Source organism: Micromys minutus (assembly GCF_963924665.1).
Source record: "Micromys minutus genome assembly, chromosome: 7".
NCBI classification, from domain to species: Eukaryota; Metazoa; Chordata; class Mammalia; order Rodentia; family Muridae; genus Micromys; species Micromys minutus.
In genome coordinates this window covers 1868997-1892154 of record NC_137976.1, presented here as the reverse complement: position 1 = coordinate 1892154, position 23158 = coordinate 1868997, and the positions used below count along the sequence as shown (strand labels likewise).

General features: G+C 42.6%; 1 protein-coding gene across 1 annotated transcript in view; it reads right to left on the bottom strand.

Annotated features, from left to right (window-relative positions):
* BRWD1 (bromodomain and WD repeat domain containing 1) overlaps positions 1–23158 on the bottom strand; it is a gene marked incomplete at its 3' end in the record, with an annotated part of 74882 nt that overhangs the window by 28415 nt on the left and 23309 nt on the right. The window contains exons 13-25 of the mRNA XM_080919615.1: positions 22812–22910; positions 20583–20733; positions 19304–19438; positions 15803–15931; positions 15411–15636; positions 13701–13889; positions 12413–12596; positions 10489–10582; positions 9200–9331; positions 5572–5663; positions 3994–4183; positions 1619–1744; positions 1435–1542 (exon numbers count right to left, since the gene is read on the bottom strand). Coding sequence (XP_080775741.1) covers positions 1435–1542; positions 1619–1744; positions 3994–4183; positions 5572–5663; positions 9200–9331; positions 10489–10582; positions 12413–12596; positions 13701–13889; positions 15411–15636; positions 15803–15931; positions 19304–19438; positions 20583–20733; positions 22812–22910 — 1855 coding nt within the window. The remainder of the gene's footprint in view (positions 1–1434; positions 1543–1618; positions 1745–3993; positions 4184–5571; positions 5664–9199; positions 9332–10488; positions 10583–12412; positions 12597–13700; positions 13890–15410; positions 15637–15802; positions 15932–19303; positions 19439–20582; positions 20734–22811; positions 22911–23158) is intronic.

The window sequence follows — 23158 nt, the reverse complement described above, 5'->3', positions numbered from 1 at the left end:
TTTTCAATGTTCAGCTTCTCTGTTTGCCTGCATGAATTTGTGATGTCACATGTGTGCCTGCTGACAGCAGGACAGAAAGGCATCAGATTTCAAACAGCCTCCCTCCAGAATTGCTTGAGCATACTTGCCATCCAAGCAATTTAGAGGGTGCAGGAAGGGGAAATTCAAGGCCAGCCTGAGCTACAGGGCTGGTAGACAAGGAATAGGACAGAGAGAAAGAAAGCAACATTGGAAAAGATATCAACAGATCTCAGCTCATAACATTTATCCCACAGCTAACTTATGCATTATCTAAGTGAAGCTTCTCTGAACCAACATTTCCCCTAAAACAAGCACATCAGACTATTCTTGTACTAAGGAACATGAGTCAGCAGTTTTAAAATCTGCATTTAGAGGTCATCACCAAACCACAAACCCACACACATAAGAAACAGGCATGAGTGACAGCGAGGGACTCTTCCTCTTTCGGCAACACCCTCGAAGGTAACAATACTACTTACAGCCCTGCACCTAGGGGGCAGATGAAACCATCCCACAATGTGAACTTCATGCTTCTAAATGGCACAATCACAAAAATGCGTACACTAAACCGCAGTCTGTGGATGTACTTGTATTGCATAGTGAAGTAGACATAAAGCCAAAATCACTAAAACAAGGCCATGAAATTTAATACTTAAAAAATATTTTTTTCAGGAATGGAGATAGCCCAGTGGTTAAAAACACTGATTTTTCTTCCACAGGATATAGGTTCAATTCCCAGCAACCACATGGCAGCTCACAACTGTCTGTAACTCCAAGATTTAACACCCTCACACAGATATATATGCAGGCAAAACATCAATGAATATAAAATAATTTTTTCATTTTCTAGCTTCCTATATATATAAAAGCATCAAAATATAAACACCTATGGTATTCTGGCAATCTTTTTTTTTTTTTTTTTTTTTTTTTTTGTCCTAAGCAACAAAACGGGACTGAAGACAGCATTTCCCCCCTATCCCTCAGAAAGTTCCACAGGCGACGTGGGAATGCAGTGCAGTTTATGACAGGCACTATGACAAGGCATGTGGCTCCCATGACACTGTGTGCATGACCATGGGAACTGGCTTTTTCATGCATGTATGAGCTTTCTACTTCTTGTTTAAGATACTTGGCTCTTAAGACCTGAAAACCATTTCCCTTCAACTCTCTTGCCCATTACCCCCCAGGAAACATGCATGGACCACACAACAACCTTAAAGTGTGTGAATGACAGAGCAAAATCTTTGCTATTCGCTAAAATGTATATTTTCAACAAGAAGATATTACAAACAGATTGGAAAAGTAGGACTCCCCCGTTTATGACATGTCGGTGAATCCTTTCCATCTTTGACGACCCTCTGTCCCCAAGTTCATGTTCTGCTGCACCTGCTCTGGAGGTTAGCAATGACCTACCCTAAGATCCATTTTTCTCCATGGCTCCTTATTAGGGTTCAATTCATAAATGTTATTTCTTCTGACAGCTTCAATGTAAGCTTCATGACCCTGGCGAAAGTATATCACCTGCAAAGGGAAATGTGTGTTTACTAGGAAACCACTCAGGTTTTCCGTGTACACCCCTGAAAGTGTCTGTCCTCACCTCATCACCCATCTGAGGAACAAAGGGAGACTTCCGAAGTGTGGTGTCAGTTATCCACACAGGAGGGTGAAACTCATACAAGTGCTCCATGTTTGCAAGTTCTGCTGGAGCCATCCTTCGCAAACTCTGCCAAGGGGGAAGACAGTAAAGCTTAGGAGAAAAGAAGCAACATACACTATCTTATTAAAAACAAATTCTTCACTATTCAGAGTAGCTTTATTTGGATCAATATACAATGAGTATGGATCTAGTCCTCCTGTTACCTGCAGCTTCTGAAATCACTGTGGAACTATCTAGACCCAGCCCTCCTCGCCCTGTGCTGTGTCCCACTAGAGAGCATGTCTTCTAGGCACAGCCCACTCTGCCAAGACTGCTAAGTTTGAACACAGCCTAGTAATAATTAGGAAATCTCCTTTTATGTCTGTTTTCTATTTTGTTTACTGCATGTACGCATGCACACACCTCCAAATTCTAAGGCTCAAACTCAAGCTGCTAAGACTCTTATCTATTTATTTTAGTATTCTGAGACAGGTTTTGTTTATCCCAAAATAGCCTCCAACTAAGTATGTGGCTAAGTTCTCCATACTTGTTCCTTACACCTTTTGAGCTCAAGGAAATCCAATGAGCCACTCTGCAAGTACAAAAAAACTGAATCAACAGTATGTTGCTTGAGCCATTCAAGCACCAATAAGGTCTACCCCTTGCTCTACTGTTGGGCCAGCAGCTCTACACATGATGTCCAGTGAGAGGAGCTAGCTGCAGGGACATGGAAAAAGAGCTAAGAGTCACAGCCAAAGCCACATGACTGTGCTTGGGAAGATGAAGCTCTAGGGAGTCCCTGGTTATACCCATCATCAGACCTGTGACTCAGGAACCAAAGCACCTACATTGCTTTAGTCCAAACACATTCAAAATGGAAACTCAAAAAGAATACTTTCCACCATCATATAATGTTTAACACATTACAATCCACTTTCTTCTATACCTACTAAAGCCAAGATGGTAAGTAAAGCCAATTTGGTTGCAATAGTTTCATAAGGATAGAATATTACCATCAAAATAAAATAGAATCAGCAAATAACAGTAATGGTAGATGAGTAAGTACCTCTTAGTTTTTCACTGAAAAGGGGACACAATGTTAAAAGTCCACAGTACTGCAGGTGAACAGTCACCATGCAAACTTCTCCATGTGATGTTTTAATGTTTCATTTGTGGTATGTAATGGCTGAAGCTGAATGGCAGAGCACCTACATTTCTGACCCATCCAAGCAAGAAATACTTCTTACACCTAAGTGTCAAGGAACCTGTTACACAGAAACACAAGACAAACAGAGGCAGGAAAGAGTGGCTACTGGCACATAATAAAGAAATGAAGCAGCTGCATTAGCAGGAAAGCATCAGGATTAACAAACAGAAGACAAGCATGGAAACAAGAGGGGAATGGAGGAAGTGGGGCACACCCTTAACCCCAGCACTGAGTTAGGGACAGCCAGGTGCCAGAATGGTCAAAGCTACAGAGAAAAAGAGCCACATTGTTGCAGCTGATGTTGGTTTGACTGTTGTTTGTTTTTTATTTGGGGTGGGGGAGTGTCCTCAAGTCTTCTCTTGGAAGCAAACTCAATTCAGATCTAAAGCTACATGGACACTACTCAGAACAGTGGGACGTTCCTTCTTCTAACTCCTTTGTAACAGACCCTTAAAAACCCACTTCTAAAAGACATCAACAATTTAAAAAAGGAAAACCTTAGGAACATCTGTTTACATAAACAAAACTCAAGAAAAGTTGAACAGAAAGACAATGAGCCAGGCTGAAGCAGTATAGCAGTGGAAGACACGGTTTCATAAATACAGTAAGGGGACTCTGAAAAGAACAATCTACAAAATCATGCTTTCTGTACCATCTATATGCACAGTATGAGGTTTGAGGTCCTGGATTCAATCTCAAAACCAAGAGAAGAAACTAGAGAGAACTACAGAAAAAGGCAAGCAATGCAAGCATATATACATATGTATGTACTGTGATGGCTTGTATATGCTGGGCCCAAGGAATGGCACTATTAGGAGGTATGGCCTTGTTGGTCTGGGTGTGTCACTGTGGGAGTGACACCCTCACCTTAGCTGCCTGGATGATACTGGACTGAACCTCTGAACCTGTAAGCCAGCCCCAGTTAAATGTTGTCCTTTATAAGACTTGCCTTGCACATGGTGTCTGTTCACAGCAATAAAACCCTAAGACAAGTACATACATATGCACATGACTGAAGGAAGGAAGAAAGAAATCAGAAAAAAAAAATCAAAAAAAAAAAGGAATCAGAAGTGAAAAGCAACACTGTATGCAAGTAGAGGTACACATTCTTTTCCTGTTTATTTCTTACCTCCCTTTTAGGCTTGCTTTCTTTCTTTCTCTTCCGCCTTCGTTGAGGAGGAGACATGTTCTCCATGGACATTTCATCCTCTGAAGTACTGCAGAACCGAGTCACTCGACGTCGACAGGACATCCTTAAAGGAGGCTGCAAATTGATCCCCGTGTCAGCTGTCCAATCAGAGTACTGAGATGAGGAGTCACTGCAAGAGGAGAGTGCTTTAGATTTCATGAGAAGAGAATGTAAGCACTAACAGCAAGTTCATAATAGGACCCCTGAGGAATAAGGAGGGAAACATGGAGAGAGGAAGAGGAGAGCCTAGGTTTAACTTGAACATCCTGCTTACACCACCAGCTAGGAACCACAGACTGCAGATCAGGATAAAGGAGACAGAAATCTTCACCAGGGCTGAAAAGATGGCTCATGTTGAGAGCACCAGCTGTTCTTCCAGGGCTGGACTCAATTTCCAGCACCTTCCTGGTGGGTCACAACTGTCAGGAACTTCCTTTCCAAGGGATCTGCCACCTTCTGGCCTTGGGCAACAGACATGCACACAGGGCACAAACTCCATACAGGCAAAATACTTATACACATAAAATGAATAAACAAGGAACTCTTCACCAACATTAGAAAGAAGAAACATTATATGGAATATAAGGAGCTTCTTACATTCTGCGGCACTGGAGGTCTAACCACAGCCCTGTGTGCACCAGGCAAGAGCTCTACCATCAGAGCCACATTCAAGCCCCTTCTTCTGTCAAGTACCCTCTCTACATGACAGCTGATCAAAGTCAGGTCTCTGGCCAAGCAATAATGTCCCTCTCAGAATGCAAAACAGTTACTAAGACTTACTACAGAGAGCCCTAAGAAGAGCCCCAGCACCTCCAGGACACTGGCAGATGCTGATTCATAAATCTACCTGCATCACAGACCAACAATGCAGATATCAAGTGAGCCCGAGGGAAGCAACTCATCCCAAACAGAAAGCTTAAAGTGAATGCAGGAAAGTAGCAACAGATACAAGTCACAGTAAGGAAAGACTGTGCAGGAAGTTCTCGCACACTATGAAGCTTCACCACACAGCAAGGGGTCAGGTACCTGCTGTGGCTACTACTGGTGGATCAAGCATTCATCTCTCAAGATCTCCACAGTGTGATTAGCACTTATGTCATGGGCATTGCACAACTCAAAGGAAATTACGAGAGCCATGCATATTCTTGTGCTTTGGGATAATAGTCAGGTACAGTCACAATGGAGTTCAAAGACAAAGCTGGGGCAGAGAGCACCACAGAGAGACAGCAAAGGCTAGATGGCCTGTGCACTATAGAAGCAGAGAAGGCTGCGTGGGGTGGCCAGGTTTTGTAGAGGAAAGCAATATGAAAAAGATCCAGGTTTTCAATCTCATCATAACTGAAACCTGGATCCTAACTAAAGACATTTAAAACAGTTACTAATAAACACAAGAGGAGGCTGCTCACACACTGAATGCTCATTTAAAAAGGTGTAAGAATAATTAGTGTTAGCACTGTAGGGTGTGGTGTTCTGTCTAGCACTGGTCTTCATCTGAGGCAGAGAGGACACTCACGGTACCTTGGGCTGTCGCTGTCACTCCCACTTCTGTCACTTCTCCATTCATCGTCTTCTGAAGAACAAGAGCCTTCACTCTGATCACAGGATGTCTCCTAGATAGTCAAGAGGAAAGAAAATCTTGATCCTATAGGCTGCCCGACACACAAGCTGCTACAAGACTAGAGTGCCTAAGGAACTCAAGTACTTAGTAGAAATGCAATTAAACAAAATAAACAAACCCACAAAGGGCTTTTGAGAGACAAACTTGGTACTGAAGAACGGCTTTGGACTCCTGACCTTCCTGCAATCACAGATATGCAACACCAAGCCTAGCTTCTAAATTCTGGTATTTATCAAGGTGTTTCTAAAGAGGACCTGTGAGGCTGACAGCCACCACACTCAGGACAGACTGGGGCTTTGGCTGTTGGTACTGAGGTACACAGGAGCATCTGCATCTGACTGTTTTGCTTTTGACTGCCGAAATGAGATGGCCAGTACCTTTAGAAAGTGTGATTTCCTGTCTGTGTCTTTACTAATGAGGGGGGTGGTAGATGCTTTCCCATTTTAAAAAGGATTGATTTTCCATGACTCCATTTCAACAGCTCTTTATACATAATTCACGTTTTTTCAAGTATTTGTGGCACTTTGCTGTTGTGTCTATCTCATAACATTAACAGGTATCTTTGCTGGAGCAATTCTGAAATTTCAAATTTACCAATTTCCAATTCGACTACTGCACATAAAGTGACACTGCTATCTGAGGACTCCGATGTCCTCATCTTCAGTTATACAAACACCCAACTCTCCTTTTCACTCACATTCGGCGGCACTCACTCTGAGCTGTGTTACTTCCTCTTTCTCCATAGAAAGAGTCTCAGCCTTGGGGATCAGTGACGCAGGCATGTAGCACCAGAGCCACACTGAGAAACTCATGTCGAAGGTAGCTGCAGAAGTGAGTTGTCCTTTGGTCAGCTGTCCACTCCTCATGTTGTTGCCCTGACCTTTCTGTCTGTTCTTCCACCAACACCACTTTCTTAAAAACCACAATGACAGTATGTTCTTCCAACCTTACGTTAGCTGCCCAGTGCTTTTCTTCTCTCTATGCAATTTTACAAGTTTTCCAATATCTTCAAAAGTTTACTTAGTGGGATTTTAACTGCAGTCATACTGAACACCAATGATGGAGGATAGAAACATCTTGAAAAGGATGTGAGTCAACAGGGATGCTCCTTTGTTGCTAATGAGAACACAAAATGACGTAGGCACTCTGAAAGACTGACTGCCTCGATGCCAAACAGGACTCACCCAATCCTTGGTTTCCAGGAAGCTCCTGACATAAGGCTATGTTCACAACTTACACACAAATGCTTCTCATCCTCACGTTCATTTGTCAGAATTCAAAACCAAAGCATTCCATTCAGACTGGGGAATAATGAAGGTTATACTGAATGGAATATAGCAAAAACAGATGAGCTATCAAGCCAGAAGTCATGGAGAATGTGTCAGTGTGTGTTATGAAAGGCAAGAGGCCAACCTGAAACACAATACAATCTATGGTTCTTTTAAATGATGTCCTGGAATGGCGAGTTAAGGAGGAAGAAAAGTGCTGTGGTAACCAGAGGTGGGGTACATGCTCCAGAGTCCCAGGTACTCAAGAAGCTGAGGCAGAGAGACACCTGGTTGAAGCCAGTCTGGGCAATTCTTGCTTTGTTGCTGTTTTAATTAAAGAGCAGAGAAGAGTAGCTGGAAGAGTACTTGCCTAGCCAGCAACGGGAACCCTGGGTACCATCCTCAGCACCACATAAGGCAAGAGAACCCAGCAGCGGAAGACCAGAAATGTCATGTAAGCGACACAGTGAGCACGGAGCAAGTCTAGAGTATAGGAGATGCTGCCTTTAGTCTATAAAGATGTAAATAACAGTAAAACTGAACAGGGCTGGCAACATGGCTTAGTAGGTAAAAGCACTCACCAATGCAGTGGATAAACTGAGTTTGAACTTCAAGATATACCCAATGGAAAAGCAAAGCCACCTTTCTCAATATGGACTCTGGCCTCTGTGCCCAAGCTGTGGCACACATAAATTCACACACAGACACATATAAAAATAAATTCATAAATATAATGTTTCAAAAAGAAAATCAAGGCAAGTGTCAAGTGGTAGTGGTATACTCCTTTAATCCCAGCACTGAGACACAGACAAGCAGATTTGTGAGTTAAGACCAGTTAACTGACTACAGAATTAGTTCCAGGGTACAGCCAGAGCTACACAAAGAGACTATCTCAAGAACAAGAAGTAAGGGGAAATGGGACTCACTGGATAAAAATACTTCCTGAACCTGGCTCCCAACAGTCATATGGCGTCTCACAACCATCTGTGAACTTTAAATATTTAACTGTGCAGGGTTAGATGGAAATGGAAACCACACCATGCCACCCTCCAGCTACAGCAGTATAAACAAAGGCACAGTGTGTGGGGTGTGAGGGTGACAAGTCCTCAGAGAGAGCTGCACAGGAATGCCAGCCACAAACATGAATGGCTGAAAAGCAAAAGCAATTCAAATACCCATCAGCTAACAAATGGATAAACAACATATGGTCTGTATGCACACACTAGGATATTCCCAATACATGTCTCCTGTGTGAGAGCACTACTGTTACAAGTTACAAAGCAGAGACAGACTGAAGAGATAGCTCAGTGGTTAAGAGCACTGACTGCTCTTCCAGAGGTCCTGAGTTCAATTCCCAGCACCCACATGGTGGCTCACAATCGAGATCCGATGCCCTCTCCTGGTGTGTCTGACAGCTACAGTGTGCTCACACACATGAATTTTACAGAATGTTTAGCTATTATTGCATTATACGTGCATATGGTATGCAGACCTGTATACTAAAGACCTCAGCCAAGCTTGGTGGCAGCTGCTAGTCCTCTCTCCAAGGACAGAGAAAGGATGGTGAGGCCAACCTGGCCACTCACCAAGAACTTGTCTCAAACTTTACAACAGAAATAAAGAAGGTCAACCACTCGGAGAGGCACCTGTCAGTTCAGACAACACACAGGAAAATGGGACAACAGGCAGCCTTTCAGGCATAACAAAACCACGTTCCTTTCTCCAACAGATGGCAATGGTCAAAGCCAAACTTGTGACGTGTCATCTTTATCTCACAGTAAAGAATTAAGGGCCAGTGAGAATGCTCAGTGTGGGGACAAAGGTGCTTGCTGTCAGGCCTGTTGACTCTATTGGATCCAGAGCCCACAGGCAATCAGCAGAGCTCTCTGACCCAGGCTATAGGCAGACTCCACCAATACAGCATGGCATGCTTAGACCTCCACTCCCACAAAAAAAAAAAAAAAAAAAAAAGTTTTATATATATATAAAAAACTATTATTATTAACGAATTAAGACAAACTCAGCAGAACCTGTGGGCACAGGCTGCAAGTATGTGGGAGACAGTAAACTCCCAAGTCCAAAGGCCCTCCCCCACTTTAAGATACAGGAAGACTCTTCCTCAAGGTCAAGAGGTCAGAAGGGTGGAGGGGTGATGCCCACAATCTGCCTACCATGCCTAGATCTCTTTAATCCCTAACATCATGTGTGTACACAGGGGTCGGGCAAATCCACACCAGGTGACCCCAGTCTTTCTACTCACGTGTCTGATGGAGCCCGAAGATTCATTTCCAGACGATAGCTCACACAGGCCAGCATTTCTTCTACTATAATTTGCATATTTGCGCCTACAAGTCCGTTGTCTAGACTGGGACACCAAAACCATCGAATGTGACTGAAACAGAAACATGCGAATCACTGCAGCAAATGCACACTACGTGGGGTGAACTTTTATGGCCTTAAAGGACACAAAGATTGAAAACAATTTGCCACACTGTTAACTATAAGTTGGTGTTTTTACTTCTAGTTCCTTGGAAAGCTTAAAGACCAGGGCAGTTCACATTCACCATGCACACACTGCCTTATATGCTACCATGTTACCACTCAGTTGGTAAATGCTCAAAACCAAGTACAACCCTTAAGTAGCTGGATTCCCAGAATCCCACAAACCTGCCTGCTGGCACACACCTGTGCAATCCTACCACACTAAAGATAGAGGCTTGCAGTAGCTTTGGCTATGCAGTGATGAAAGAAAGAAAAAAGGAAAGAGAAAGAGAGAGAGAGAGAGAGAGAGAGAGAGAGAGAGAGAGAGAGGACACATATCTAGATAATCCAACACCTCCTAGCTTTCACAGGCAAACACACACATGGTAAAATAAGTCTTAAAAGTTTTCCAGGCAGTGATAGCACATGTGGAGTTCAAGGCAAACATCACCCATAGAGCACGGGCCAGGACAGCAGGGACACACCAAAACAAAAGACGAAAGTTTCCCGGCAATGTAAGGTCTACTACACAGCTTATTTAAGACAGACCTCAACTACTCTGCTCAAAGGAAGTGTAATTTCCAGCACCTGAGCATTAGAGGGTACAAACATCCTAACCCAAGTGGAGCACAAGACTGACACTGTTGGAACTTCAAGAGTGAGGGGACCTTCATGTAGCCCAGCTGTGACAATGGCTACTTCAGGAAGTCTGTCAGCAGCTGGGAAAGGGCAGGAAGAGATCTTAACGTACTGTCATTAGACCCTGATTGACAAGGACCCTTTAATGCCACAAGAACCCGATACTAAGAAATCAACAGTTAAGCAAGGTGGTAGTGGTAACAGATACACACCCAAGAGGCACAGACAATCTCGAAAAGAAACCTTGTCTTACAAACAAAAAGAACTCAACAGTTCTATGTTGGCTTTAAATGTCCAACAAAAGACTAAGCCATAAATAACTATACTTTAGAAAGCTATTGGTGATTGGTGATTTTATAAATCACAAAGACCACTGAATTTTAATTCTATGATAATTTTCTCATTTCCAGGGAAGGAGAATCAAGTTACCTTTTGTGGGAACTGGAAAGTTTTTTTTTTCCTCCCTATTACATACAGGTTTCTCTCCTCCTCGCCTCTCTCGATGCGAATGTCTTCCAGCCTCCTACAAAATAAAATGTGTGGTGACAGAAGCTCTTAGATTCAGTCCACAGTCCACACTGCAGCTTAACGTCACTTAGTCCTCAGCCCTTTAAAGCAGCACAGAAGCCATTTACATGAAACAGACCTCAGGAGGCTGAAGCAAGAGAGCACCTCATTGTAGTCAGGGGTCATCCTGCTACCACTGAGGTCAGACAAGGATCCGCATCCCAAAAAACACTGCCGACAAGTTTAGATTTATATGTTTATCTTCTAATTTATTAAAAGCAAAACCTCAGTTTATGTGAATACCTATTCGTATTAGATACAAAACATTCATTAATTTGCATTAAGCATAGTCCTATCAGAACCAACACAACCTAATAGCCCATTTCACTACTCCCAAATGTCTCCTGTGATTTTTCTAAGACTATACTTCCTTTCTGCAAACGAAATTAAAAGCAGCATTTTCGTCCTGCAAAGAACTCAATCCCATGCTGTAGACCTCACTGAACAGCAGCTGTGCATTCCTGTCTCCACATCCAGTCATCAACACTGTCCAGAACAGGATGAGAGATCAATTCAAACCTAGAGCACGCTACCGCTGCCATAGGTTAAACACAGCTTCTGTCTTCACTGTGGAAAACACTCAGGGTCCCTTGGTCCTAAAACAGCTGACTTGATATAAATATCAATGTAGAAAAGGCTAGTATCTTCACCATGCTATGTTAAGAATGTCCAAAAAAAGAAAAACTGATGGGGGGGAGTCCTTCTATGGGTTTGAGTGTTTTGCCCACACTTACACATGTAAACCCCATTTAGTCCCCTAGAATTAGTTACAGATGGTTGTGAGCCACCATGGGGATGTTGAAAATCTAACCCAAGTCCTCTGGAAGAGCAGCCAGTGCTCTTAATCAATCAACAATCTTACCACCCCAAGTTTTGCATTAAAAAAAAAAAAAACCTGAATTAAAGCAAAGCTCAAGGAAGAATTATTTTAAAGCTAAAGAAATAAGACTTGAGATTTGTCCACTTTTTTTTTTTAAACAGATCTGAGTTACTACTGGATGGTCAAGAATATTAAGAATAAACCGCTCTATTTAAGTAACCATGAAAAGTAAACACCACCATGGCACCGCTACATGGCCAGGGCAGCACCACGGCACTGCCACAGACATCAGTAGTAACAAAACTGTACTAAAGGCTGCACTTGCCTTATGACAACATTTATGGCAGCCTTGCAAAAATGGTGCCTCTGAGACATCTGGCAATTTCAGCACTGACTACATCTTTGGCAATGTGGAAGAACTACTTATTTTTAAAGATTTGTAAAGAAAATATTTTTTTTAATTGAACAACTTTATTTTAAAAAACAAAGATAAATGTACAGATTTTAAGCATTTCTGCATAAAAGTATACGAATTTTATCAGTACTTGATTTTTTTAAAGGTTTGATAGTATGCATTAAAATCTCACTAGAAACAATGAGCATAAAGTACAGGTAAAACAGGATGTAACCTGGAAATAGTCAAAGTTTTCTTGGTAAGAAAATAATTCTTGATTGTAAGGAACACATTCTAATTTTCCTAAATAAGGCATCATGCGTCTGGGAATTTCCAAATGACACTGAAGGAAAGAGGGTTTCCGCATATGAGACAGAGCTGGCACTGACAAAGTTCACTGCAGTAGCAATGGAAGGGATTAATTCTGAAATCTCTCCACAGTTAAAACATATTCATCCACTACTGAAATATACCTACAAGGTTTATTCCTACAACAAATGAGATCAAAGCTGTGTGTAGACAACCACATTAAAACATTCTCCTAACAGTTAAGAATGGATCCTTCAACGAACCTGAACATTCCTGCTGGTGCCTCTGGAACAACTACTCTTCGCTTCCAAGCCTGGAGGTCACGCTCCGTAGCGATCTGACTTCGGGGAGCATTCTGATGCATCTGACGAACACCTTCAACCTGCCCACTCCGACGAAGACCAATGTTTGGAGGAGACTGAATATCTAAACTCAGTCTTCTAAAACCTAGAAAAAGATTATCAGAAAGTATTTTTTAAAACATTTCAAATTACTATGTTCATTTAACATACAGCAACAGCACATTCTTCCTACTAGAACACACACTCCGAACAGAAAGAGGACATGCTAAAAATAGCTTGTAAGAAGAAAATTTTAACACAACTAAAACCACAATGTAGAAATACTTATCAGTAATTGATGAACTTTTTCTAGACATTCTGAAATTATAAAATATACAAATGTATTCCACTGCATCTTTATTTCAGAACAGTTTGCCTTTGGGAAAACCTTTGTTAAGGACAGCTGCCCCCTAAACTGGGACAGATATATGAGCAAACCATCTCAACCCTGGCTTCATGGGAACATAGTTTCTGTGAGCCTTGCTCACACACACACGCACAACACAACACATACATGCACACACTCTCATGCAGACACAAAAACCAGTATAATTCTAACAATAATTTATTTTTTAATTACCACCCTCTTCTTTTTAATTACTCCATATTCTGGCCCCTCTCAAGTACTTGGACACTTAAACAGGCAAGCGCGCACGTGCGCGCACACACACAGGTTAAGAGCACTTGCTGCTCTTATATAGGACCCAGGTCAGATCCCAGCTCACAACTACCTGTGTCTCTAGCCCTCTTTTGACCTAAATGGGTAGTCATACACATATGCATACATACATACATACATGTGCACACAGGTCCCCCCAGAACCATGTCTGCCTATATACCGTTGTTTCCTGCTATGTTGATAATGGATTAAACCTCTGAAGTTGTGATGGTCATGGAAATGAAACCCTAACTAAGGCATCCCACCCGTAACAGTGTTCCGGGATCTCTGAGCTCATCCTCAAATGCTTAGTTACGAAAAGGAAGTCTCCACTCAACTAGGCTGCCCAAAAGATGTGACTGTCAAAGCTAGAGAAAGCTAGAAGTAGTTTTTCTTTAAAAGCATTTAATATACTCTGAAAACCTACCCTACAGCTGAGGCAGCCGACAGCCTTCCAGAGTGCTTAAAGACCTCGTATCCACTTATCACTCTAGTATTGAACACTAGTTTTATTGCTCTCACGTTAAAGCACAGGATTTTACTCATACTCACCCCCTCTTCGGGGTGTTCCTTCCCCACTGGGAAGTCCATTTGCAGTCACATCCTGATCCACCCCCAGCCTCAGGTCTTGCTGCTGCTGCAGCTGCCGGATCATGCCATCAAGGACGCTGGACTCTGGGCTTGCATCTCCGCTGTCATTGGTGTGCAGGCTTATAATCTGTTCAATTACCTCCCCATCACCTGCAAAGTCACACACAGCTGTCATCATGACAAAGAAGCACATGAAGCTCAGTGGTGGAGTGCCTGCCCAGCATCAACAAGGCTCTAGACTCCAAGTTCCCTGAGCAAAGGAAAACGGAAACAAACCACTATGGTTAGTAAAGTAGTTTTCAAGAGCTCACCAACTAGGAAGACACCCTACACAACAGGTGTGTCACTAATTCAGAAGCACTGCAGGACTAAGTCACAGAAAACCTTCGAGTTACCTGGAGTTCCTCTAACCCTGCGGCACACTATGGCCCTTCATTTGCACATACTGAAAACTGCTATCCAGACCTTGTGTCTGGGAACAGCCACCACCGGTGGCCATGGAACAGAAGCAGTGGCCATTCTTCCAGCTTGAGGAAAAAGAATATGGCTATTGTCCAGCAGAAGACAACCAGTCTCCACTTGCCCCAGAGGTCCTAAAAGGAAATTGCCTTAGGTAGTGGAAAGCTGGGTGTCTCTTTTCTTTAGAGTGCTGTTTTCAAACCCAGGGTGTTCTGAAAGCCAAGCAAATGCTCAAACCACTACAGCATGCAGAGCCTTGGGTATTACAGTGTAACTAGCACTGAGCATTACATCAAGCACAATCGCTGGACTTTCTAAATCGTTGTACTTTATACAGGGATCAGTGGCTCACACCTTTAATCCCAGCATTCAGGAGGCAGAGGCAGGTGCATCTGTGAATCTCAAGGCCAACCTAGTCTACGGAGTGAGTTCTAGGACAGCCAAGGTTACTCAGTGAAATGGTCTTGAAAAACAAAAGAAAAAATTAAAGTGTCTTTGCTTTTCAAATAATGCCTTTTCAGAGGTTCATGGTGAGAATTCACAGAAGGCTAAGACATTACCTCAAATAAAAACACTGAGGCTATAACCCAAAGTGCTGGCTTGCTGAATACTCATGAAGACCTCGAGTCAACCCTGAGACTACAAAAAAACCCACAAACAACAAAAGGCAGAGAAAGTCACAAAGAACAAAAAAGACGAATAATTCGAGGAATACAAGCCCAACGTAAGTCACACAACATACACATAAATGAGTCCTTAAAACTAATAGTAATATGATACTGAAATGTAATGTCTCACAGTAATAAATACATAAATAGATCTGCAAAATATTAGCACTTAGTGACCTAAAAGCATCAGAATGGCTTGTGTTATTCTTTACATTTATTTAAGTGTGTGCTCACAAGCACACTAGCAGATGCCTACAGAGCGTCCATGTGGAAATAAGGACAACTGGTTCTCTTCCCACAAGCCCTGGGCATCAAATCCAGTTTCATCAGGCTATATAGCAAGTCAGTACCTTGACCCACTGACGCAGTCTCCAGCCTGGTGTCACTAACCACCAGGGAGAGAACACACCTGCAATCTCTACTAGTGCTACGGAACTCCAATTTCAAGGCCAGCCTACTCTACACAGGAAAACCAGAAATATGTGGCAGAATCTGAAAGGCAGACACACAGACACGCACACAGAAAAAAGAAGTTTGAACTTACTTGTGGCCACATAGCCTAGCTGTGGAACCAAATGTTCGTCCGCTGAGTTTTCTCGGCCTGGTACTAATCTCTGGAACTTGGTTGGATGAGGGTTTCCATCCACATCTACCAAGAATGGTGGAGGCATAAGGTGAGGTGCCTGCTGTGTCTGCTCATCTAAGACATAGTTATTGGAATCTCTTATCAGTGGTCGGTAGTCCGTATGGAAAAACATCTGATCAGGAATCTATAAAAGTACAGATCATAGAATGACAGTTTGAGATTTGTATTTGTTAAAGACAATAATATTAAAGGTACTTAAAATCAGAAACATCAGGAAATTAAATAACTATTTCCAAACTTCCTCTCCCAGCTATTCATTTTATATGCTATAAGAAAGCATTAAAAATGACCTTTTCATATGGCTTGCTGCATCCAAAACCAAATATCAGAAGATGTCCATGAGAATCTGTACAAGCAAAATGTTGTCCGTCCTGTGAAAACTTGCAGTCAAACACAGCTCCGTGCCCTTGTCCTTCGATCTAGGAAAGCCGGGGGAAAGAACAGTAGGCACATTAATAAGCTGCTTGCTTTAGCTCTATGTGTATGACTACTGTTCACGCCACATGTTCATGTTCACAGGGGCCAACACAGGCTAAAAGGACACAAGACCAGCTAGAGGTAGAGGTGCAGACAGTTGTCAGCACAGCCTTGATGTGCAAACAGCAAGCCCAGTTCCTGGGCAAGTCTCTCCAGTTCTCCTGCCACTATGCAAACACTATAAACAAAATTTTAGATTCACTTTATTTACCTGTATATGTGCTCCATGTTCATGCCTGATTTGTCAGTAGTTAGAAGACACAAAATCTCTAAAAATTAACTGATGGTTCTGAACCTCCATGTGGGTGCTGGGACCCACACCTAAGTCCTTGGCTAGAGTATCAAGTTCTTAACCACTGAGTCATTATTTATTGAGCAAGTAAAGTGTGCTACAGAGACCTCTTTAAAATGGAATAAGTAACTGTCTACAATATGTCCAATGTTTTATTCTTTAACTTTTTACTAAGAGTTAGGGTTTGCATCAGGGCTCTGCATGTACCAGGAAAGCATTCTGTCAAATCGACCCACAGGCATCTAAGTAAGGGGAAAAGATTAAACTAGAAAAATCCTCAAAGATCTAATCCTTAACTCTCAAAACGATCAAATGAACATATAAAAACAAGAGTAAAGGTGCCCTTCATTTCACAGGTGAATGGTTTCACTTCTATTAAACTTTCTTAATAGGTAAGAGGCCAATATCCTCTTATATACTGGGAAATAATTGCAGAAGCCAAAGTTAGTATTTGAAAATGGAAATTAACTGAGTTCTAATGAACAAGACTGACACTGAGAACCCTCAAGGTCGTGGGTGCTCACACCTTCGCTCCTCACCTTGCTACAAACCAGTTTTCATGAAAGATGCTGTGTATGTCAAGAATGAGAATTCTTTCAACCCCCTCTTTCACCTGTGAAACTACACGGATTTAGCATCTCCAAGTTACACAAAGTCAATTATGCTTTTGTTCAGGAATTATTCACATCTACCTGAATATATTTTTTTGCTGAAGCCAGTAACAGTAGCATATACCTTTAATCTCTCAACCCCCAGGAAGCAGAGGCCAGAGGATCTCTTATGAATTCCAGGCCAGTCAGGTCCACATAGCTAGTTCCATGTCAGCCAGGGTTACATGGGAGGGAGGGAGGGAGGGAGGGAGTGTGTGTGTGTGTGTGTGTGTGTGTGTGTGTGTGTACGAGTGCGTGCGTGTGTGTGTGTGTTGAGACAAGGCCTTACACCCCAGCCCAGGCTCGAATGAAGCTCACTATTAAAGTCAAACTAACCTCACCATCCTGTCTCAGCTCCCAAATGTTCTTGCATTGTAATTCTTACTATAGGTGTGGGCTACCATGCCTGGCTCACATGTTAAAGTCCTTGCCCAAGTTTTACAGATTTACTTTTGAGGGTCCCAATTATATGTACATGAGAGGGCGTTTTGTGCACATGCACAGCACCTAGTGGTAGACGGCAGTCAACTCTGGTTCTTGTCAGGAAGTATGAACTTACTACTGAGCCACTTCTCCAGCTCTACCCACCTCACTATGTAGACCTAGGTGGCCTGAAACTCACAGAGATCTGCCCGATTCTGCACCCCCAGTGCTGGCATTAAAAGGGTATGCCTGGCCAGTTTAACACATATTGAAGAGATGGATATACCTGTGACTTATGTCCATGGTTTAGGTGTATTTCCTAATAACTGAAATACAGAGACAATTTTCAGAGATGCCTGAACACTGGTTTAATTGAGCTATCTGAAACTGTTAACTGCATTTAATGCTAATAAATAAATTATTCCATCTTAAGGTACTGAACTATTCAGAGTTTCAGGCATGATAGTACAGGGCTTTAATCCCAGTACTGAAGAGGCAAAGGCAGGTGAGCCTCTGTGAGCTGAAGGCCTTCCTTATCTACAGCGTTCCAGGATAGGCAAGACTAAATGGGGAGAGTCTCACAGAGAGAAGATGGCCAGTGCTCTGAGGAACAACTCTGAGATTGCCTTCTAGCCTATACATGCACACACGTGCACACACAAAATCTCAACTTCACTATCAATGATGTACGAAGAGATTCAAAGCAATGCAGTGGTACAGTTTAAAAGCCCAAGACTCCAAAAAGAGAAAATTAAGTATGTTATTTTCATCCCTGATAATCTGAATTCACATTTACAAGTATGAAAAGGTCTCAAGAGAATGAAATAATAAAAACCTCCAAACTGTACAGACACGGACAACATTGAAGAATGATCCAGACATGACACACCTGTAACCCTGTGTAAGACCAGGAAGAGGCAGGAAGATGAGGAGTATTTACAGACACAAAATACATACAGTAGTGAGAATTAAGAATATTTTATGTTGGATAACCTGATTAATGCCATTTTAACCGAATATTTTAAATTATCTTATGCACACCAAGTGACATTAATAACATATTAAGTGCCTAAGACAACGTGTGAGAAAACCGAGGCTTGTGTTTTTGCATTTAAAAAAAAAAAAATCTGTGTAGAGAGATTCTATACACCACTTGTCAATAAAAAAAGCCAATAGCCAATGAGCTGAGGCAGAAAATAGGAGGTGGGACACTGGACAGAAGAGAGGATTCTGGTAAATGCCGAGAGGTGTGGGAGCCTCACTCAGGAGTGTGGGGGAGACGAGCATAAGTGGACAGAATAAAGAGGAGCGTGAAGTTTGAATGGGTTGAGTGACAAGCTAGTGTTGGTGTGACATATGGTCATAGCTATCACTCTGAAAGGCACTGGAGCAACTCATCTAACTGACCTGGATTGCACCCCTTTCGTTCCTACCATGGATGTGTCGTAAATCCTACAGAAGGATCCTAATTTGGTTCTGGAATCATTTTATACAGGGATCTAGACAGCCAGGCTGGAGATGGTAAAGCAGGGAAGATTACAGTCTCCTCTGAGTGCCCAGTGTTCAATTCCCAGCAGCACCCATGTGGTGGCACAACCATCTTTAACTCCAGTCCCAGTGGAACACCATCTAAATCCCAGGTCCAGAAATCTGCTGCTGCCGTTTTCTAGACTCTGTGGGCACTACAGAAACACCCTACACAAGCAGATCATCTGCACACCCAAATAAACTTAAGAAAAATAAAAAATTAGCACACTGAACTAAATATAGAAAGAGCTATCAGGGTAACTTCAGAGCACCTACTGAATTTAAAGACTGTCACATACATGTGCTATGAGACATGCAATAAGCTTCCGTTCCCCTTGGTGTGTAGAACAGTGGCCGCGTCTGTTAGCACCTGCTCACTCTCACAATGCAAAGAAGCACAAGTGAAAGCTCACATCACTCACCATGTTAAAGTAATGCTTCATCTTGATGCCTTTTGTAATATCCCATATAAATATGCTGCCGTCGTGTCCTGCAGATAACATAATTCTGGAATCAAAGGGATGTGTCTCCAAAACAAACACTTCATCAGCATGTCCCTTTATTCAACAAAGTCATAATATTAAGGACAGTCTGCAAGTTATATGTTGGAAATCTTTAAAGTCATAGCACATAAGGGTTTTAACACTATAACAGTGATTTATACATGTATATAAAATCCCCAGTCATTCGGCTCATTTATATAAAAGTTTATCCAGTATATGCATAACATCTATGCTATAGTTTCAGAGAAAAGAGTTAAGAGCGCTGATTTCGGAAGCTGAGGGTGTTGGAAAAGCTCAGTGCATGAGTGTGTGTTTCCAGCCTCCAGAGCTCACGCTCAGGAGCACTGTCAGCTCCACAACTCTAGCTCTGAGGCAGAGCCTCTGCACAGTAACACATAATTAAAATAATAATAAATGAATACATCTTTTTAAATTCAGGGCAACCAACCAACCCTGTGAGTTTGAGGACAGGCAAGTATTTTGTAGAAAGCTCTAAGATAACCAAGCTGCAGAGAGAAACGCCGTCTCAAAAAACAAAACATATGTTTAAGGTCCTCCTGAGATACCAGGATGAAAGCCAAACCAGAACTGTCTGTTTCAAAAACTATTTTAAAATGCTGAGCCAGAAATGGTACCACATGCACACAGCAGGCAGAGACCAGTGGATCTTTTGAGATCAAGATCAGTCTGGTCTAAAAGTTCCAGGGTAGCCACAGCTATACAAACCCCACCCAAATTTTTTTTTAATTAATTAAATAAATTATAATTTCTGGGGCTCAGGGCTAAACAGATGGCTCAGCACTGCCTGCTCTTCCCGAGGTCCTGAGTTCAAGTCCCAGCAACCACATGGTGGCTCACAACCATCTGTAATGGGATCTGGTGCCCTCTTCTGGTGTGTCTGAAGAGAGCGACAGTGTATTCCCACATATAAAATAAATAAATCCTTAGAAAAAGAAATTCTGGGACTAAAGGGATGGCTCTGTGGTTAAGAGCACTTGATTTCAACCTAGGTGTGATTTACAGAAACACAGCAGCTCACAACTGTCTAACTCTAGTTCCTCTGACCTTTGTGGGCATCAGGCATATACAAGGCATACATACATAGTATGTACGTCCATACATGCATGAAGACAGAACAATAATAAAAGCATTAGTAAGAAAAATGTAAAGTTCTGGATCATCATGGTAAAGTGCCTACCAGTAAGTTATGGAGCAGCTGTCCAGTGTAAGAGCTCCACACCTTGAGGACATGGTCATTCACAGCTGTGACCACAGTGCTGTCATCCTGATTCCAAGCAATCATTGTAACTTTGGGTTTCATAAACCTCTCTTCCTCTGAAGATGTGTCTCTACAAAACAAAGACATGTAAGCTCACTGAGGAAGCAGGTCACGCAGTGCACAGCCCCTCATCAATATGAGCACAACAAAACTGACAAAGTGCTTCTCACACTCAAGTACTGATCAAGGGTCTGATCGCAGTGGCGAGAAGCCTCTAATTCCAGCAGAGAGAAAGGAGACTCTTCCAGGTCAGGTTATCCTCCACTACATGAGTTCAAAGGTCAGCCTGTGCTACATGAGACAGAAAGAAAGGGAACAGAGAGCAGGGGGAGTTCATCTGTCTATCAGGTTACAGAAACTGTTTCTCCAGAGAAGAAAGTGAGCTGAGCCATCGCTCTCTGCTCTCAAAGGTGATGGACGTCCCGCTTCACGTCTCTGCCATCTCAGACCATAATCTGAACCTGGGTACCAAGTAAAGACTGGCTCGCTTTGGTTGGGTCTCTCGGGATATTTTATCACAGTGACACAAGGACAGGGCTTTAGAACAGAACCTGCATGACACAATCACCCAGAAACAGAACAAACGAAGCCCACTGACCCGAGTTTTTGTTCCGTTTTGATTTGGGGGTGGGCATGGTGGGGTCCTCTGTGTAGCCCTGGCTGCTCTGAAACTTGCTATGTAGACCAGACTGGCCACAAACTTACAAAGTTCCACCTGCTTCTTTAGTGCTAGGATTAAAGGTGTGTGCCAGCACATCCAGCCTCAGCCACTTTGTAAGCCGCAATTTTACCATGCAAAGTCTCTAAGTTAAGCCCAATTTTTTAAAAAATTTAGTTTTTTAAACTATATTTGCTTATGTTATCCAATCTCCAAGAAAGCATCTACTCTTACTCATTTATTTTTGTTTATCCAGAGGGATACATAAGGCAGGCAGCAGTAGATGCGCCTCCTTGACAAAATCTGGAATCACTTGCAAAGTCACTGAGGCACTGTTTAGATGAGCATGAGAACACGTAAGGGTTGTCTGTATCATCGCAAGGCAGAATCATCTGCCCACTGTGGACAGCACCACTCCCTAGGCAAGAGATCCTGAGCTATGTTAGCTTAGAGAAGATTCTGAGATTGAGCTATATGTGGGCAGCATTTGTTCCTCTTCCTCCTGCCAGCATTTCCCTACAATGGACTTTGAGTTATAAGCCAAATAAACCCTTTCTCCTCTATTTGTGTCAGGGTATTTTATCCAGCAATAGAAAGAGAGCTACCCAGAAATATACACTCTACCCAGCCCCAGAGGTCATGTCACATAATCCAGTGGCAGGAAGTGGAAACAAGAGGATGAGCAATTCAGCGCCAGCCTTGCCTTCAAAAGGGAAAGAAAAAAGGAGGAGGGGTGTGGCTAGGGAGAAAGCAAAAGAGTACAGGCTTCTCTCGCAGAGAGGGGGTCACCTAGGTCTGTTCCAGGCACTCACAGTGGGCCACTGACTCCACTCCAGCTCCAGGTCTCGGGCCTCCACGGAAACGCAAATGCAGCAGCACATTCTCCCCTCTACCACTCCAACCCCACACACAAAAATTAATTCTTAAAACCCTATTCTTAGCACTAGAAATAGTTTGGTTGGGTTTTCCCCTCCACACTGGAGATTTTAGATGCAAATCCTGAAAACAACATAACAGTAAAAGTACAAAGTGATGGTTAATTCTGTATGTGCCCGTGACTTATAGACAGGACCATGAGAACTCTGGCCCCATCACAGTAGGTTAATCACAAAATGGGTTTATGGAAGGGTGGCAGGTGGGCCTAGCAGGACCTACATCCTACCCACGGCTGACCCCTTGTCCTGGTCTCTGCTTGCTCTGCTCTGCCACATCCTCCTCCCATGGTGGACTGAAGGCCCTCGAACTGTGAGCCAGTAAGTCCTTTCTCCGTTTGCCCATTTCCTGGTAGTTTTGGTCAAAGTAATAAATACACAGGTGCACGTTCCTTCATTAATTCAGCTATGAGATTGAAGTATTTAAACACACAAGTCAGTAACTTGGACGATAGTTATTCACCATATATAGGAGGCATATTAAACTCTTGCATCAAAGTTAACAGTGTGTGTAACACACCAACAACTGAGCTATGTGTAAGACTGTCAGTGACTTACCCTGAGATCCTGGCAGCCATGTCCAGTAAAATGCTTTTCCATTCCAACTGTTCAAACCTCCAGATCCGTGCTGTTCCATCTCGGCTACCACTTAAGAACCTTTAAACATTCAGAAAAATCTACTCACATGATAGCTACCGAGTGCTATAATTAACATCAAGTGAAATACAAGTCTTAAAGTACCTATCCTGATGAACATGATATTATTCAAAGGTCAGATTATCCAGGACAAGCCTAGATGGGGGAAAACCCTGATTCACTATTGTTTGCCTGGCCCTACAAAACACAACACACTACAAACTGAGGTGTCTCACAAGCACAATGAACTTTAGGAAAACAATGTAATT